Here is a 20,625-nt window from a genome sequence, read left to right on the forward strand (position 1 = left end):
TCCTGAATATTTAGCTGCTATTCCGAACCAAAAGCACCACCTCTTCTAGGTTATTACTACTATTAACATGATTCTCATTAAGACTCAAAGACATCAAACCATAATAAACTACTAGAGGTACTTCAAAACCTATTCAACCTCAATTTCAAATAAAATTAAATTTGTAATATGAAGAGATTTTAAACTTTTTAAACAGTTGGGCCAATTATGAAAAGCTAAAGATTAAGTGTGCCTTTTAATGAGAAATTTAGATTGGGGAGAACTCTTTGAAATTTAGACAAAGCAGTCATAAAATTTTAAAAAAAAGATGATTAACATGTCTACAATGGGTCACAGAACAGCAACTACAACATTAAATGTTTATCTTACAAAAAGAATGCATTAAGATTTTTTTTTAATGAGCAAAAATAAGCAGAAGAATTTCATTCCTTCACATAGGAAGTCTCTATATCATATACAGAGAGCAAACAAAATTCTACTTTAAGAGATACACAACAAGGGAAAAGGTTAACAAAAGGCAAGAAGAACATTCCAGTCCTCCCCCACTTAAGAGAACACTGATCATTATGTCGGCAACACCCCCAGTGTCACCCCTATGTTCCATTTAGTTTCATGTAAGTGTCCATTGCACCTACCTTTCTTCTCTGAGAGATGTTGAGGGCACCAAAGTCATTAAACAAGGATGAAGCAGGTGAAGTTAGAGGATCTGGAAGGTAAGTTACATAAGTTTCCACACAGGCAACTCAGGACACCTACAAATCTAATAGATGTTTAACCCAAATGCTTATAAATAATAATAAAAATCATATTCCACAATATCAAACTCAATGCACACACACAGAGGATGTTCAAATATTTTCTGAGGGAAGGAAACACAAACTGGAGGATACTTCATCCAGCCAATAGTCAGTGCATATTTATTCAGCAACTATACAGATAAGGATGTATCTATTTGCTCAGAACCAAAAGAAAAATAAAATAGAAAAAAAAAAGTAATCTTAACCATGTTATTAGAAATGTGTTTATTAAGGAAGTCTACCTGTAGTCTGTGTTCTTGAGACCAAGTCATAAGAAATATAAAAGGGGGAGGGGTGCAGGAAAGGTAGTCAAATAGTCAAACATAATTGAGAGATAGGGCTTGGATTTTAACATTCAATGAAGGCCTTAAAAACCATCTACCCTGCAGAGTATTTCATAAAGTTAAGTATATCACCACATTTTTGACAGTCATACTAAAAGTATAAGGCAAATTAAGTTTTTTAAGATGGGGCTATTAAATGTTTCAAAATACTAACATGAAATTCAAAGACTTTAAAGGTTCAAAGTTCCATTACTCTGTGGCCAGAAGTTATAAACAAAAGCGTATCTCTAAACTGTTTCTCACTTAACAAATCAAAATGAGTTTCTAAGAAGGAATGCATGATATGCAGCCAAACATTTTTATCTTCATTTCTGAGCTTTAGTTACTCTTTATGTTTCTCATTAAACTATCTGTGAAATTCTTAAAAAATACAGTAAATTTTCTCATTTAAAGGAGACTTAAATCTCTTTATAATGCAGTACATAAAACTGCTGCTATATTTCTCCAGCTTCTTGTGTCTGGATTTTCATGGTTTAGTCCTTCGTTAGAATTAACACTAATTTAATATAATTAATAATGCAAAGAGAAAGAAGTTAATGAAACATTAAAACACTAGATTAAGACACTACATTCAAACTCTTAAAAAATAGGTATTATTCGTCTTTTATGCTACCTTTGATAGTATAAAGGACCAAGTCAGCATATAAACTCTATGGGAACACCAAAAATACTATAATACTACACATCTGTTTCTAATAATTCAATATTAAAATGTTGCTACTTTTTCCTACAGTGAAAGTTGAAATTTCCAAGCAGTGAGAGGCCTGATACACATACATAAAACATCTATCTCAAGAAACAATCAACATGCAAATTCTTCTTCCCATTATTATAAGTAACTGCTTGCACCAATACTCAATTGTAACATACTTTTTAAATAACCATTCCTGAACATTTATTTTTAAAATAGGATACAGAAAGATACAGAAAAAACATTTATTTTTGAATTAGGATACAAAAAGGAAATTCCATATCAAAAGTCTTAAAAATGTCCATAACCTTAAAAGAGTAATTTCATGTCTAACAATGTTTCCAAAAGAAATAACTCAAAATATGAACACAGATTCATACACATAGTCCAATATTGGAGTGTAATCTTTAAAAAAAAAAAGAGGCAAAGTAAATTATGAAAATAAACAATAGGATTCAATTTACAATGATCGAGAAACATTCACGCTATAAAAATTTAATGTGATCTTAAGTATTATTATGTATACACTTGAGTATATTTTATGTGTGTTTATATATATATATATATATATATACCCAAATTTTAAGTTACCTCTAAGTGTGAAGATAATAGATCATTTCTATTTTCTTCCTTATATCTATAATTTTCAAAATCTCTACCGTGGACATATGTTTTTAGAGTCAGAAATACACATACCTATAAAAAGAGAAAAAGGGATCGAGTCTTACCGTGGCCTGCATATGGCTTGGCACTGTCATTTAGAAGGCTTGGGGAGCTGCTACTATTAGTCATTCTCTGAAAATTAAAATATATATACATAATATCACTGAAGAATACAGAATGCAGAATATTCAACCGATTAGGTTTAGACTGTCCCTCTTTGTGTCTACCCCTCCAACCCATTGTTCACGTCAGTGACACTCTTACCTTCCTATGCTGCTGCTGCATGGATTACAATCACCTAGGCAGAAACTTATTTTACTCATTAGCCAGGTATTTAAAACCAAAGTCACAGAACCATTTTGAACCACACTTCCATAACTTACTAGCCTGAGCAAAACATATAACTACTCAGTTTCCTTCTTCGTAAGTATCTATCTGGGGGATGTGAATGACAGAGTTGATAACTACTCTCTCTCAACATGTATTATCCTTCATACACCTGATAGATGCTATGAAATCAGGCTGGTCTCTGTTCTCTGAACATGTCCCACCCTTCCTTAACACACTCCACAGCCTCTATGGTCTTGCGATCCTGAAAGGACTTCATCCCATAATCACAACACACACAGGAGGGAAACTAGCCTGTTTCTAACCATCCTCTACATACTTCAACTCCACCCTTGAAAGCTCACCTCACTTCCAACTTACAGGAGGTGTCTTACCTGTATCCCCTCTGACCTCATCACCTCCTAAAAGTCCACCTCCCACTCACCAAATGTGAGGACAAAGGAAGACCCTAGAAGTCTCCATCCCCAAAACACACCTCAGTGTCCAGGGCCATCAGAATTCACACCAACAATACCTGCATCACAGGATACTTCGTCTCCACAGGGCTTCCAAATCCATTGACTCCAATAAAGCTGGTGCTGAAATAGGAATCTGTGAGACTCGTATCAGTTAAAGCACCTCCATCCATTCCAGGAACTAAAAGAGAAGGAAAATTCAAGTATTTAAATTATTTAAAAGCACAAAAGGTTGATGTAGTTTCTCTGTTCCCAAATAAGTTTTGGGAATTCAAGTCTCAAATCTCTGTCACACTTGTTTTTATTTACTTGTTCATAACTTGAATCAAACAAAACTGGCTCAACTCTAAAAACCTGTTAAACAATGATCAAGTTGAATAACTTTTTCCACAGAGATAGTTATTTTTATATTGCTACCTGAGAGCCACTAAGCACAACATGAAGAAAACAAACCACACTTGGATTTATTTCTACTTTTCTCATCAAGTTTTCTTTCTTTAACTTGCAAGAACAGGAGAACAGAAACTACTGCAATTTCTTCTGTGAATCTTCATATACTTAACAGGACAAGTTTCCCAGGACTGTTTCTCATAACACATCTTATGAAACAGACCAGCAGTTTCACGTTAACTTATCCAGGAAACCAACTCAACAGTGGTTGCAATGGGACAGAGCTGAAGACAACAGACAAGCTGCCTGTCAATTCTAAGGTAGAATAATATGGAATCACTGTAACTACTAAAATAATCCATCATGTATCAACAAAGTGATGAACCATACATTTTAGATCCTATTCCTTGGTAAGTACAGTTGACCACTGAACCACACAGGTTTGAACTGTCTGGGCACAATTATGAAAGTGAAAGTTGCTCAGTTGTGTCCAACTCTTTGCGACCCCATGGACTATACAGTACATGCAATTCTCCAGGCCAGAATACTGGAGTGGATAGCTGTTCCCTTCTCTGGGGGATCTTCCCAACTCAGGGACCAAACTCAGGTCTCCTGCATTGCAGGCAGATTTTTTACCAGCTGAGCCACAAGGGAAGCCCAAGAATAGTGGAGTGGGTAGCCTATCCCTTCTCCAGGGGATTTTCCTGACCCAGGAATTGAACCAAGGTCTCCTGCACTGCAGGCAGATTCATTACCAACTGAGCCATCAGAGAATACACAAACTTTTTTTCAATAAATATATTGGAAAAATGTTTGGAGATTTATGACAATTTCGAAAATCTGCAGGTGAACCACACAGACTACAAAAGAAAATGAAAACAAGGCATGTCATGAATGCATAGAATATATGCAGATATAGATATTAGTCTACCTTACATAGGCATTAAGTAAGTGATACTTAATATAAAATTAACAACGTTTTGTTTTCTCACTTTTATAACTTTACTTTCAAAGAATTACAGTACCATACAGTATGCCTCTCTCCTAACTGGAGAAGTTGTTATAGGTGACATATCAAACCATCATCAGAGGTTGTTTTTCTTTAAATGTAACATTTCTAATGCTACAGTGAACGTGACTATACAAAATCTGAACTGCTATACAAACTTTAGAACAACTCATTAATTAGTGCACAGGCTAGGTGACTATGAAGCAATCATACCCCTGACACTAAGCCACTGGAAAGCAATCCCACTGCTGCCACTTCACACCTGTAAATAACTATGAATTCATTTTTCACATTATCTTTTCATTTTGATGTCCAGGGTTAGCAAAACACATGATACCTACAGATTTTATATCCTATTAAGACAGCAGTGATAAAGGTACAGACAGAAAATGACTCATCTTGTAAACATACAATACAAACTTCCTATGTCCATCAGTACAGTACAGAATTGAAAACGTATTTTCTCTTCCTTATGATTCTCTTAATAGTGTTTTTATCTTCTCTAAGCTTACTTTTTAGTGAAAAGGAACTAAAGCCTCTTGATGAAAGTGAAAGAGGAGAGTGGAAAAGTTGGCTTAAAGCTCAACATTCAGAAAACTAACATCATGGCACCTGGTCACATCACTTCATGGGAAATAGATGGGGAAACAGTGAAAACACTGTCAGATTTTATTTTGGGGGGCTCCAAAATCACTGCAGATGGTGATGCAGCCATGAAATTAAAAGACGCTTACTCCTTGGAAGGAAAGTTATGACCAACCTAGATAGCATATTCAAAAGCAGAGACATTACTTGCCAACAAAGGTCCATCTAGTCAAGGCTATGGTTTTTCCAGTGGTCATGTATGGATGTGAGAGTTGGACTGTGAAGAAAGCTGAGCACCAAAGAATTGATGCTTTTGAACTGTGGTGTTGGAAAAGACTCATGAGAGTCCCTTGGACTGCAAGGAGATCCAACCAGTCCATTCTAAAGGAGATCAGTCCTGGGTGTTCTTTGGAAGGAATGATGCTAAAGCTGAAACTCCAGTACTCTGGCCACCTCATGGGAAGAGTTGACTCATTGGAAAAGACTCTGATACTGGGAGGGATTGGGGGCAGGAGGAAAAGGGGACGACGGAGGATGAGATGGCTGCATGGCATCACCGACTCGATGGACTTGAGTTTTTTGGGGTTTTTTTTGTTTTTTTTTTATTTGTAAAGTAATTGACTTTATTGGAATTTGGTGATGGACAGGGAGGCCTGGCGTGCTGCAGTTCATGGGGTCGCAAAGAGTCGGAGACGACTGAGCGACTAAACTGAACTGAACCTTACTTTATTGTAAGATTACAGTATAAACTACATGTAACATAGAAAATTTTTCACAGTTTGTTGTGATCCACACAGTCAAAGGCTTTGGAATAGTCAATAAAGCAGAAATAGATTTTTTTCTGGAACTCTCTTGCATTTTCAATGATCCAGCGGATGTTGGCAATTTGATCTCTGGTTCCTCTGCCTTTTCTAAAACCAGCTTGAATATCTGGAAGTTCACAGTTCACGTACCACTGAAGCCTGGCTCAGAGAATTTTGAGCATTTCTTTGCTAGCATGTGAAATGAGTGCAATCGTGCAGTAGTTTGAACATTCTTTGGCATTGCCTTTCTTTGGGATTGGAATGAAAACAGATCTTTTCCAGTCCTGTGGCCACTGCTGAGTTTTCCAAATTTGCTAACATACTGAATGCAGCACTTTCACAGCATCATCTTTTAGGATTTGAAATAGCTCAACTGGAATTCCATCACCTCCACTAACTTTGTTCACAGTGATGCTTCCTAAGGCCCACTTGACTTTGCATTCCAGGATGGCTCTAGGTGAGTGATCACATCATTGTGGTTATCTAGGTCATGAAAATCTATTTTGTATGTATTCTTGCCACCTCTTCTTAATATCTTCTGCTTCTGTTAAGTCCATACCATTTCTGTCCTTTATTGAGCCCACCTTTACAGGAAATGTTCCCTTGGTAACTCTAATTTTCTTGAAGAGATCTCTAGTCTTTCCCATTCTGTTGTTTTCCTCCATTTCTTTGGATTGATCACTGAGGAAGGCTTTCTTATCTCTCCTTGCTGTTCTTTGGAACTCTGCATTCAAATGGGTATTATCTTTCCTTTTCTCCTTTACCTTTAGCTTCTTTTCTCAGCTACTTCTAAGGCCTCATCAGACAACCATTTTGCCTTTTTGCATTTATTTTTCTTGGAGATGGTCTTGATCACTGTCTCCTGTACAATCGCACGAACCTCCATCCATAGTTTTCTTCAATTATCAGATCTAATCCCCGGAATCTATTTCTCACTTCTACGATATAATCATAAGGGATATGATTTAAGTCATACCTGAATGGTCTAGTGGTTTTCCCTACTTTCTTCAATTTAAGTCTGAATTTGGCAATAAGGAACTCATGATGTGAGCCACAGTCAGCTCCTGGTCTTGTTTTTGCTGACTGTATAGAGCTTCTCCATCTTTGGCTGCAAAGAATACAATCGATCTAATTTCAGTATTGACCATCTGGTGATGTCCGTGTGTAGAGTCTTTTCCTGTGTTGTTGGAAGAGGGCGTTTACTATGACCAGTGCGTTCTTTTGGTAAAACTCTGTTAGCCTTTGCCCTGCTTCATTTTGTACTCCAAGGCCAAATTTGCCTGTTACCCCAGGTATCTCTTGACTTCCTACTTTTGCATTCCAGTTCCCTATAATGAAGAGGACATCTCTTTTGGGTGTTAGTTCTAGGTCTTGTAGGTCTTCATAGAACCTTTCAACTTCAGCTTTTTCAGCATTACTGGTCGGGGCATAGAGCTGAATTACTGTGATACTGAATAGTTTGCCTTGGAAACAAACAGACATCCTATTGTTTTTGAGACCGCATCCAAGTACTGCATGTTGAACTCATTGACTATGATGGCTACTCCATTTCTCCTAAGCGATTCTTGCCCACAGTAGTAGATATAATCTGAGTTAAATTCACCCATTCCAGTCCATTTTAGTTCACTGATTCCTAAAATGTCAACGTTCCCACTTGCCACCCCCTGTGTGACCACTTCCATTTGCCTTGATTCATGGACCTAACATTCCAGGTTCCTATGCAATATTGCTCTTTACAACACAGGAATTTACTTCCATCACCCGTCACATCACAACTGGCTGTTGTTTTTGCTTTGGCTCCATCCCTTCATTCTTTCTGGAGCTATTTCTGTACTCTTCTCCAGTAGCATCACTCACTCACTGAAGTCACTCAGTTGTGTCCGACTCTTTGTGACTTCATGGACTGTAGCCTATGAGGCTCCTCCGTCCATGGGATTTTCCAGGGAAAAATACTGGAGTGGGTTGCCATTTCCTTCTCCACGAAATATTCCCAACCCAGGGATTGAACCTGGGTCTCCTCATTGTAGGCAGACGCTTTACTGACCTGGGGAGTTCATCTTTCAGTGTCATACCTTTTTGCCTTATCATACTGTTCATGGGGTTCTCAAGGCAAGAATACTGAAGTGGTTTACCATTCCCTTTTCCAGTGGACGTTTTGTCAGAACTCTCCGCCACGACCTTTCCGTCTTGGGAGGCCCTACACAGTATGGTTCATAGTTTCATTGAGCTAGACAAGTTAGTTAGTTTTCTAACTTTCTGACAAGTTAGTTAGTTTTCTAACTTTCTGACAAGTTAGTTAGTTTTCTGTGATTGTGGTTTTCATTCTGTCTGCCCTCTGATGGAGAAGGCTAAGAGGCTTTCTGAAGGGAGAGACTGACTGAGGGGGAAACTGGGTCTTGTCCGGATGGGCGGGGACATGTTCAATAAATCTTTAATCCAATTTTCTGTTAATGGGCAGGGCTGTGTTCCCTCCCTGTTGCTTGACCTGAGGCCAAACTATGGTGGAGGTAATGAAGATAACAGCAACCTCCTTCAAAAGGTCCCTGCATGCACTGCTGCCCTCATGTCCCCGAACTTGCAGCAGGCCACTGCTGACCCACACCTCCAGTGGAAACTCGTGGACACTCACGGGCAAGTCTGGGTCAGTCCCTCGTGGGATCACTGCTCCTTTCTCCTGGGTCCTAGTGCGTACAGGGTTTTGTCTGTGGCCTCCAAGAGTCTGTTTCAATGGTGACCTCCTGCAAAGGGCTTATGCCATACCCAGGTCTGCTGCACCTAGAGCCCCTATGGCAGGCCACTGCTGACCCGCACCTCCACAGGAGACACTCAGACATGTTTCTGGCTCAATGTCTGTGGGTTGGGCGTGCATTTTGTGTCATTCCCAGGTCTGAGCAGCTCAGGAGACCAGGTGCTTGCGAGGGCACTGTCCCAGGTGGGCCGTGCATCTTAATCACCTTCTGGGTCCAGACCACTGTTTCCTGGGTGTGCCGCAAGAGCACTGTCTCAGGTGTGCAGTATGTCTCCTCTGGAGAGCTACTCTCAAGCTGCAACCTTTCTGACAGATGTTATCCACCCAGGATCTCAGGAGGACATGGTTAGCAGCTGGGAGCCTGCTCACAGTTGGTGGAAGATGCTGTCTCTGGGGCTGAGATTGTAGCAGCCCCTTGCCTTCTGGCTCTAGCTATTGCAAGCCTGCCTCTCTGCCTCTGGGCAGGGAGGGGCCGGTATGCAGCTCTCCTTTGGTATGCAACTCAATCCTTTGTTCTGTGAGAGGGCCAGGCTGTGGAAAATTCTTAAAAGGATGGGAATGCGACCACCTGACCTGCCTCCTGAGCAATCTGTAGGCACGTAAAGAAGCAACAGTTAGAACTGGACATGGAACAACAGGAGGAGTTCGGCAAGGCCGTGTACTGTCACCCTGCTTATTTAACTTATATGCAGAGTACATCATGCAAAGTGCCCGGCTGGATGAAACACAAGCTGGAATCAAGATTGCTGGGAGAAATACCAATAACCTCGGATATGCAGATGACACCACCCTTATGGCAGAAAGTGAAGAACTAAAGAGATTCTTGATGAAAGTGAAAGAAGAGAGTGAAAAAGTTGGCTTAACGCTCAACATTCAGAAAACTAAGATCATGGCATCTGCTCCCATCACTTCATGGGGAATAGATGGGGAAACGATGGAAACAGTGAGAGACTATTTTAGGGGGCTCCAAAATCACTGCAGATGGTGACTGCAACCATTAAATTAAAAGACACTTGGTCCTTGGAAGGAAAGCTATGACTAACATCAGTCAGTCAGTTCAGTCGCTCAGTCATGTCTGACTCTTTGCGACCCCATGGACTGCAGCACATCAGGCCTCCCTGTCAATCGCCAACTTCCGGAGTTTACTCAAATGCATGTCCGTTGAGTTGGTGATACCATCCAACCATCTCATCCTCTGTCGTCTCCTTCTCCTCCCGCCCTCAATCTTCCCCAGCATCAGGGTCTTTTCAAATAAGTCAGCTCTTCTCATCAGGTGCCCAAAGTACTGGAGTTTCAGCTTCAACATCAGTCCGTCCAGTGACTATTCAGGACTGATTTCCTTTAGGATGGACTGGTCAGATCTCCTTGCAGTCCAAAAGACTCTCAAGAGTCTTCTCCAACAACACAGTTCAAAAGCATCAATTCCTTGGTGCTCAGCTTTCTTAACAGTCCAAATTACATTTCCATACATGACTATTGGAAAAACCACAGCCTTTGCTAGATGGACCTTTGTTGGAAAAGTAATGTCTCTGCTTTTTAATATGCTGTCTAGGTTGGTCATAACTTTCCTTCCAAGAAGCAAGTGTCTCTGAATTTCATGGTTGCAGTCACCATCTGCAGTGATTTTGGAGCCCATAGAACAAGGCTGGCCTTCCACAGAACAAGTTTTAAAGACAAAAAAAGAGTCCAGCTGAAAATACTGAGTGGTTCTCCTCTGCCAACAAGGACATCACAGACAGGTGCTGGCATTCCTTATCCCAAGGGATGAAATCCAAACTTCTTAGTCGACATTAAAAAGCCCTCAACATTCCGTTCTCAACCTATCATTATAGTATTTCCTAAAAGTTCTGGGTGTGAATTTCAGTTCTGCCACTTACTGGCCACAATGTTTCGGGCAAAATGCTTATAAAGTGGAGATTATACCATGACTTGTAAAATGAGACTCATATCATCTACCTGGCAAACTTTAATGAAACGTTACAGAAAAAAATGAAAAGTATCTTTAAAAAAATGAGAAGTATCTTAAAAGTTCTTATAAAATTCCTGATGGCTGCAACTCTATAAATTTACTAAGAAAAAATGAATTGTACATTTACAATGGGTGAATTTTACAGTAGGTAAATTATATTTTGATAAACCTCCTTTTTAAAACCCATGGAGAAAACTGGGATTATTCAATAAATGGATTTAAGACAACTGTGTATCCATCAGGGAAAAAACAGATATTTCCAAAATATCAAAGATTATAATGTAAAAGTACACATTCTACTATGAAAAGGTCTTACAATAATTTTAACACTACTGAACTCTCTCCTCCAGTCAAACCATTATATTTTGAAGGTCTATAGTTATGACCAACCTAGATAGCATATTCAAAAGCAGAGACGTTACTTTGCCAACAAAGGTCCGTCTAGTCAAGTCTATGGTTTTTCCAGTGGTCATGTATGGATGTGAGCGTTGGACTGTGAAGAAGGCTGAGCACCGAAGAATTGATGCTTTTGAACTGTGGTGTTGAAGACTCTTGAGAGTCCTTGGACTGCAAGGAGATCCAACCAGTCCATTCTAAAGGAGATCAGTCCTGGGTGTTCTTTGGAAAGAATGATGCGAAAGCTGAAACTCCAGTACTTCGGCCACCTCATGCGAAGGGTTGACTCATTGGAAAAGACTCTGATGCTGGGAGGGATTGGGGGTAGGAGGAAAAGGGGACAACAGAGGATGAGATGGCTGGATGGCATCACTGACTTGATGGACATCAGTTTGAGTAAACTCGGGGAGTTGGTGATGGACAGGGAGGCCTGGAGTGCTGCAATTCGTGGGGTCACGAAGAGTCGGACACGACTGAGCGACTGAACTGAACTGACAGTTCACAACTGGGCTTCCCATGTGGCACCAGTGGTAAAGAATCCACTTGCAATGCAGGAGAGATCTAAGAGAAGTGGGTTCGACCCCTGGGTTGGGAAGATCCCCTGGAGGAGGGCAAGGCAACCCACTCCAGTATTCTTGCCTGGGAAATCCCATGGACAGAGGGGCCTGGTGGGTTACAGCCCACAGGACTGCAGAGAGTCAGAGACGACTTAAGTGACTTGGCACGCACAGTCCACAACAAGGAGTACCATCAATTCCAGCACACACATAGCCCAAGCCCTAGAATCCTCAAGACCCAGGTACAATGGAAAAAAACAAAATACTTGAAGTTAGTCACTGTGTTCTAATCCAAGTTTTACTGCTCACTAGCTGAATGACCTTAAGCAAAACCCACTAAAATTCATTTCTTCATCTTAAAGAAAAGCAATCACATTTCACTCAAAGGGCTATGAAAGGCCCTCAAGTGAAGCAGCGTGCCTAGTACCCTACCTCAAAGGTAATCATAAATGTTATTTTCCTCCTTCCTCATCTCTAGAATGCATTCCCGTATTATTCCAAACTGTTTTTTTTTAAACTCTACCTTTTAAGATGCTGTTTATATCACTCATGTGACCAAAAATAAGAAATCCTTTGATCCTTCATTGCTGTCTTCAACCACTAAAACATTTAATTATTCCATAAACTGAGATTAGGAACTATTCCTGATATTTTTCTGGCATTCGCTACTCTATTAGCACATTTACATAAACACTCATATACAAGTAAGCCCTTCTTAAAAGTAGGTATGCTTAAAAAGTTGATAAACAAGACAACAGATTTTCACATCCAACTTCTATAAAATACCCCATGCAAATGGCATCACTGCTTCCATTTTTCTGATGGGGCCGTGCGACTCAGAGACACTAGAGGACAGCACAGTGGATGCAGGCCCAGTAAACAGGGGCTCCTCCGGCCACTCAGCAGTCACACCATCCTTTGCACCACCGCACCGCGGAATGAGCACAGACTAAGCAAACGCAGCTGCCCAGAGGTCTGTTGCAGCCAGCTGCCAATTACTCATCCTTGAAAGTTTATTTAATCTAAGTCTTAGTTTCCTCCTCTGTAAAACAGAAATGGTTAGTATCTACTTTCCAGGGTTTTGTGAGAATAAAAGACCTGGAAGTTTGTCTCTCTTGATTACCTTCCCCTACCCCCTGGACCCCTGCCTCTGGCAACCACCAATCTCTTCTTCATTGCTATCTATGCGTTTGGGTTGTTTTATTGTTGTTGTTTTTTTAAGATTCCACATGGAAGTGAGATCCTACTTATTTTTTTTAATGTAACAAGTTTGAACCAGCCTACTGAAGACTCTGTATGTTCCTTAAATATGCATATATTTGTGTTAATTTATGTATAAGTATACATAGTACATTAAGATGTAACAGCTTAGTATCACCACTTGTAAAAGACCATAAACAATCTAAATAGCCGCTGAAAAGAACAGTACAATCACACAAGAGAATTATTACACAGTCACTATGAAGAGTAAGGTATATTTCTATGTGTAGACATGAAACAAACAGGAAGATAAGCAGTTTGGTGAAAAAATTCAAAGTGCACTAGGCTTCCATGTGTGAGCAGGATGTACTAGAGACAGGGAAATACAAATATGAGTGATCTACAAAGAACATCTCTGAAAAGATACATAATAAACTGAAAAGAGTGACTGTCTTTTGGAGAGGGATCGGGGAACTAAGGAAGAAGGGAGACTATTTTTCACTGTGTATCCTCTTGCGCTATTTAAACTTTTAACCTGTGTGTGCGCCTGTGACTCTTCATGACCCCATGGGCTGAAGCCCACCAGGCTTCCCCATTCATGCAGCACATTTTTAATTTCCAAAGCAAGATATTGTTCCTAGATTTTAAAAGCTGCAATTTTTAATGTTAAAAATACAATTAAAAGCTAGTTTAGAAAAACGGGTACAATATCTTTAATTTTTTAAAGAAAAAGATACCAAAGGACATCAAAAAAGGAAGAAGTTTTACCAGAAGAGCGCCATTATCCACAGGCCAATTAACTCAGCCAAGATAAAAGAACATGTCCTTCCCTATACTGAAGCTGCTGAGAGGTCAAAGATTTTTTAAAGCTACTGGAAAGGAAAGAGGATGAATTCTAAAAATTGATCATAAAATAATTTGTTTCCTAGAAAATAAACATTTAGAAAAACACAAACATTTTATACCTGAAGGAATTTTAAACATCATGTACTCCATACCCCATTCTCATATTCTACAAAGAAATATATTTCCACATGGACTAAATTACTAGCCTAAGTTCAAAGTTACTTAAGACAGAGTACTGATAAAAACAAAAAAAAACTAATTCTCAGGACTCCCAGTCCAACAGTAATTCCTATACAATGAAAGGAGGAGCAAATACTGTATGTATGAATTTGTTGACAACTATATGACAACAAGCTTCCCACGTGGCTCAATGGTAAAGAATCCACCTGACAATGCAGGAGACATGCATTTGATCCCTGGGTCAGGAAGATCCCCTGGAGGAGGAAATGGCAATCCACTGCAGTATTCTTGCCTGGAAAATCCCAGGGATAGACGACCCTGGCAGGCTACAGTCCATGGCTCATGAAGAATCAGACACGACTGAGCAATTGAGCAAACACTGATCGCAAATGACAACAGTGCATAAAACAAGAATTTTATCACATTCCTTTGTATAACTTCAGCTCATAAACTACTTTATAAAAACAGAACATAAAGTTAATATGGAAAAACAAAATACTGGGAAATACTGCTACAAAACTTGAGTGTGTATATGTATGCCCATGCTATGTACTTAACTGTCTCCCCCTAAATTCTCATACTGAAACCTTAACCCTCAATGTGAGTGTATGTGGAGATAGGGCCCTTAGGAGTAGTTAAGGTTACACACAAAACTAATAATAATGATTAACGCCGGGCAATGAGATCAGTTTAACTTTATACACTGCTGTTCCAGTGAAAATTTTTACCAAAAAAGTTTATTAAAAACTAAATAAATTCAACCCTAAAACAAATAAATTTCTAAAATATTTCTAGGTACCATATACATTCATACCTTTGCACACAAAAGCAGATATGCCTACAGAAGAGCAAACAACAACAAAAAAGATATGGCAGTGGAAGCACTGAATCCTAACCACTGGGCAAACAGGGAATTCCCTATAGAACATTCCTGAAATGACAAAATTATAGAAATGGAGGCCAAATTAGTGGTTGCCAGGGATTTGAAGGAAGGTGACAAAAAGGCCTCTTGAGGGTGACAGAGCTGCTCCATGTCCTGACTGTGCTGGCAGGTGTGAAAACACACACACAATAAAACTCCACAGAACTCAATTATACACATGTGTACACACACACACAAATAAGACTCAGAAAATCCTGAAAAGGTTAAGTGGATTGTGCCAATCAGTGTGGCTGTGACACTGCACTGTGGTTCTACAAGGTGTTGCCCCTGGGGAGATGGGGATGGGACAGCAGGCTCTTTCTGCATTATTTCTTACAACTGCACGCAACTCTACAATTATCTCAAAATAGAAAGTTAATTTAAAAAGAGAAAAATCCTATAAAAGGACAAAAATAGATGTTTTGGCCATCATTTAGCTTCTTAGAGTCATTTCAAATACAGTTTCATGGAAAGAAGTGTTTACTCACTAACTGAATCTTACTGAGACATTAGTACAACCCTCTCTGAGTACTCTTCATAAAGTTCTAAGCTTTCCTCATAAAACTTCTCAAGATCTAATTTTATCTTATACACATCCCTGTATTCCCCACTAGAATATAACCTCCACAGGACAGACTTCTGTTTCATTCAATGTTGTATTCCTATCACCCTGATCAAAACTTGCCACTTTGCAAGCACCATATTAAAGGAGTGAAATCAATGGTATTATAAAGTCTCGTTATCTACTTTGTGTATTGTCGAATAAAAATGTGTTAACCCATACGAGCTCTCCTAATGGCAAATTCCCAGTACTCACTCCTCTGTGAGCTGGTTCAGGTTTGTGGGGTGAAAAGTATAATTCTGACTTAAACAAAAACAGTCTTGCCATACACTCCAAAGTTTGCATATGAACTTCAAGTTATCCCCTGCTTTCTGCCATTTGGACAGACAGCCACGGTTCAATCATCTGTAGCTATTTTACTGGTCTTGAAAATATACTCTCAAAAACTGGGAGGTAAAAAAATGTACAGGCTAACTGTAGACTTATTACTAATACTCAACTAACAGCAGCAACTAACCCTGACCCCTCACTATGTGCCAGATTAATGCTCTGATAGGGTTATATTCAAGCCTGTCACAACTCTGCATTAGGTATTACTATTACCTCCACGTTTTAAAATGAGAAAAATAGAGGCTCAAAAGTTAAAAACTCAAGATCACAAAGTAGACAGAAGAGCCAGGTCCATCTTAGATGTGCCTTATGCCAGAGCCTTCACTACTAATTAAATTAGCAGAACTGAAAATAAGTCTGTTTTGGTAAAATAAATCTATTGGGTTTCAAATAAAGTAACATATATAAAATACAAATACTGAGCTGCTAAAAACTGAGCATCTTGACGATGAAAAGTCTAGCTGGCTGAGAATATTAGAATCACATCATTAAAAGGTCAAGAATCAGCAACTCAATTAAACCACCAAATCAAACCACACTGAACCTTTAGAAGATTCGAATTCCAAAAGAAATACGAAATGTCTAACACTTTAAAAAAGAGTAATAAATAAACTGTTATTTTCCCAACAATCCTGAATGCCAGAATATATTCACTAACATACTGCCAGGTCAACCAAAGAGCTGGAAGTGTAATACTTCTGTACAGATAAAAAGTAGGCAACAAATGAAAGTACAGTTCCTTTACAAGACTGAAACACCACTGCAACCAAGCATACTAAAATAAAGCCTTTCTGCTTCAGTTTTCCAAAGCTTGCAAAGTAAGGATAAAATTTCCTCTTGCATTTACCTCTCAAGTTTTCACACAATCTGAAACACTACCAAAACAATTCAAGTACTTAAAGCAAGAGTCAAAAACTCAAAGGCCAAGAGGAGCCAGGCATATAAGTTAACCTAGTCAGTAATAAGGCAAAAATGGAGTCCTGCCCAGCCAACACACCTAATTCTAATATAGAAAAGGGTTGCCCTTCAAAGAAAGTCAGAAATTTGTAGTTTACTGTTAAACCTGATTATTTAAATGTTGTCAACTAATTCAGTTACAATCCAACACATGCAAATTAAAAACATCAAATTATATCATAAATTTTAGGCACCAAAATGGCTAAAATTATAAGATGGCTAATATCAAGTGCTGGGGAGAACGTGAAGCAACTTGAAACAACTTGAACTCTCATAGCCTGCTAGACGTAATGTAAATGTGATACAATCTCTTCAAAAAACTATCTGAAGTCATCCACTTAGAGCTGAACATACGCATGTCCTATTTTAAGTCTGAAATTCCACTCCTAACATAAATTCATAGACTTGAACCAAAAAACATATTCAAGAAAGTTCAAAACAGTGCTCTTCCTAATAAAAGTTGGAAATGTACCATCACCCACTAACAGCAAAATGAGAATATAAAATGAGGCACATTCATTTAATGTGTAACACCAGGCAAGAATGAGACTAAGAGGTTGCTCCCACATAACTGATCTTACAAATATGCTTAAAGAAAAGAGGCCCACAATGTCCTTATAGAGCTCAAAAAAAAAAGAATGAAACAGTGAAAAATGAATCGACAATGTAGTTCATGAAGTCAGTGGTTAGCTCTGGGAAAGGAGTGACTGGCAAAATAAGGGTAGGAAGAGCAGAATTGCAGGTCCTGATTGAGTTCTATTTCCTGATCTGAGTACTGTTATGAGCTGTTTTCATCTTGTGAAAATTCCAAATTTTATGGTCTAGATATTGTTCCGTATGTGTGTACACTTCAACAAAAACTTTAAAACACACATACACAGCTCCAAGATACCCAAGGAGCCCAAACAAAGTATTTCTACAGGTGGACCCGGCTTATCAGAGCAGATATGTCTGACATCCCAGCTCAAGAAATAGTCCACATTCTTACACCTACCTAAAAAATAGCAAAGGAAACAAAGTAAAAGCAATATAAAACTGTGTCAGTGACTCTACCTGATCAAGTCAACAACTAACAAAATTTAAATTTCTCCTAATAACAACACCTCTCAGAATGTGTCCTCCCTTTTAATTGCCTCATACATTTACCAAATCAAGTATCTCATAAAATAGAGTATAATACAGCCAAATGTAGAAACTAGATCAAAAATTAAATAATAAAGTGTAAAAAATTCAATGCAAGCATTAAATCACCAACACAATCCTGTTCCCTGATTCCTGAACAACCTAACTTAACTGGCCACTCACTGATAGGAGACAATTTTATCTCACCCAAAGGAGTCACAATCTAGACCACCCGAAGAAGCCTACAGCAGACAAAAGGAGCCTTGGGCTTCACCCAGTTGAGTTAAAGCAAGTCCCACAGAATCCAACTACATAATGCAGCTACTTAATCAAGTAACTGTTAAATGACTAAACGTTGACTTCAAAATGCCTTCATAGCACTAACTGCCTGTCCTCTCAAGAACCTATCTCCCAAAGACGTTTGGTTCCTGAGATATGAAATGGTCCCCACCTTTGAGTCATTGCTAGTATTTCTCCTCCATCTCCAACCTCACCTGTTTACAGCCTGTCCTAACTTTCATGTCCCAAATCTACCACATCTGTGTATTAGAAAATCCTAGAAATACCACATATTAAATTGAATACCTCCGTTTTTTTTAACATGCCTCTTTCTGTAGGTAACAAAACCACTGTTCCTTTTCTCTGCTTACTAATCAAACATAACGAATTAATCTGAGCCACAACTCAATACATCCAGCAAACTTACCTAGAAAATGCAAAGTTGCTGCTCCAACGTGATAAAATTCCACCAATAAAGTAACCATTCTGACAAAACATTTTAAGTTACAAATTATTCTTAGCATTATCACCCTCACCAAATAATCTGCGCTGAAGTCAGACCCGTCAGAGCAAAAGAAACAATCTTTAAAACACACACTAACACATACACCCACCTCTAAGAAGGCACTTAATAACCCTCACAGAGCAAATAACTGCTAAGGCATCAAGCCAAATACTTAAGACCATTTACAGTTTAAAAAAAAGTTCTAACATCCAAGTTAAGCAGCCTATCGAACGAGTTTCAAATCTTGTAACTTTTTAAAATTCCCAAGGAAGTAGGATTTTCCCACTTGGTTTAGAAATGCTCAATACACTCAGAAACAAGGAAAAACTCGACACACCTCTACTTTTCAAGGGCAACCTTTTGTAAACCAGATTACACTTTTAGGCTATTAGAACTGCAAACTCCACTCACTAACGACCAACAAGTTACAAGGTAACAGAAGACAAGTGAAAAAAGGTCCGCTGCCCTATGAGAGCCGAATTCGAGGGCTCAGTCGCACACAAATGTGCGCGGTTCATGGCGTGGCACGTTTCCGAGGCTCAGAGCTGAGGGTTCTCTGGATACAAAGTAGTAGAAGACAAGCAATACACCTCCGGACACCCTGCAGACTCCCGCCAGCTTTCAAGAAAACTGCGGGAATGCAAGTTTGGATGAAATCCCGACTCAGACCAAGTACGCGAGAGACGGCTGCTTGTCGGTTCGCTCCCGATTCCTTAGAAAGCATTTCCTGCCTGGAAAACCTCTCTCCCAGAAGCCTTGCACACACACACAGAAGAAAAAAAGAAAAAAAAACTTTTTCCGCTCTTCCAACCCACTCCTGGAAGCCGCGGAGGCCGCCCCGGCCGGCACACACCCACCAGGGGACCCCTCCGCTCGGCCCTGGGCGCGCGCGCACACACTCACAGGTGCCGGCAAACCCGGCCCCTTTCCACACCCCCCGGAAGCGACACCCCCATCTCCCGCACGCCGCGGCCCATCCCCCGTCCTTCCCGCCCCCACCCACACCCCCGCCCCCCCAAAAGTCCACCGCCCAGCGTTCCCGGGGAGCCGGCCGGCCCTCGCCGCCCGAGCGGGCCAAGAGCTGTGGGGAGGGGAGGCAGGAAGACGGAAGGAGGCCCCAGGCCCCGGGCGTAGGCCTCTCGGAGCGCTGAGGGAGACGAAAGCTGAGGGGAGAGGGGGGACCCCGCGGGCCAGGCTCCGGCGCCCCCTGCCCCTGCTGCCCCCCGCCCCCGGGCCACACTCACTTGCCAGCCGCGGCCCGTCGAGGACCCCACTGTTGCCACCTCCGCCTCCGCCGGCTCCGGGCCCGGGGCCCCCCAGGTCCGGCTTCTTGGGCCCCGCGGGCGGCCCGGCTCCTCCGGCCGGGACCGCTCCGGGCGGGAAGCCGGCCCCGGGCGCGCCCGCCAGAGCCAGGGGGACGCTGTTGCTATGGAGGCCGAGGCCCGGCGCGGCCCCGGCGGCTGGGTCCTCATGCAGGAACTGACACTCCTCCCCGTAGAAGCACGTCTTATCCTTGGCGTAGTAGCGGCAGTACTTCAGCTTCACCCCCGCCGCTGCCGCCGCCGCCGCCCCGCCGGGGACGCCCCCGACCCCCGGCGGGGCCACCGCCACTACCGCCGCGGCCGCCGCCAGCGAGGAGGACGCGGAGGAGGCGGCGGCCGAGGGGGGCGGGAGGCCGCCGCCACTGTTCATGGCAACGCCGCAGCCTCGTCTTCCGCCGCCGCCACCATAGACTGGGGAGGGAGGGACGGCGCTGCCGGGGGGCCGGAGAAAAGCCCGGGCGGGCGGGTCTGTCCCGCTGCGGGAGCCGGAGCCGCCCGGGGAGGGGGGGAGGGGAGGGGAGAGGGGAGGGAGGAGGGGGCAGGAGGGAGGGGCGGGGAGGGGGAGAGCCGGGAGTCTCTCTCAC

At 41.2% G+C, this 20,625-nt stretch overlaps 1 protein-coding gene across 1 annotated transcript in view; it reads right to left on the reverse strand.

Moving 5' to 3' along the window:
• Positions 1-20,411, reverse strand: part of PAN3 (poly(A) specific ribonuclease subunit PAN3) — a 122,123-nt gene extending 101,712 nt beyond the window's left edge. The window contains exons 1-4 of the mRNA XM_068984341.1: positions 19,964-20,411; positions 3,358-3,479; positions 2,561-2,627; positions 636-706 (exon numbers count right to left, since the gene is read on the reverse strand). Of these exons, the coding sequence (XP_068840442.1) occupies positions 636-706; positions 2,561-2,627; positions 3,358-3,479; positions 19,964-20,411 (708 nt within the window). The remainder of the gene's footprint in view (positions 1-635; positions 707-2,560; positions 2,628-3,357; positions 3,480-19,963) is intronic.
• Positions 20,412-20,625: the final 214 nt, after the last annotated feature.

Source organism: Capricornis sumatraensis, chromosome 12, assembly GCF_032405125.1.
Source record: "Capricornis sumatraensis isolate serow.1 chromosome 12, serow.2, whole genome shotgun sequence".
Classification (NCBI taxonomy): Eukaryota; Metazoa; Chordata; class Mammalia; order Artiodactyla; family Bovidae; genus Capricornis; species Capricornis sumatraensis.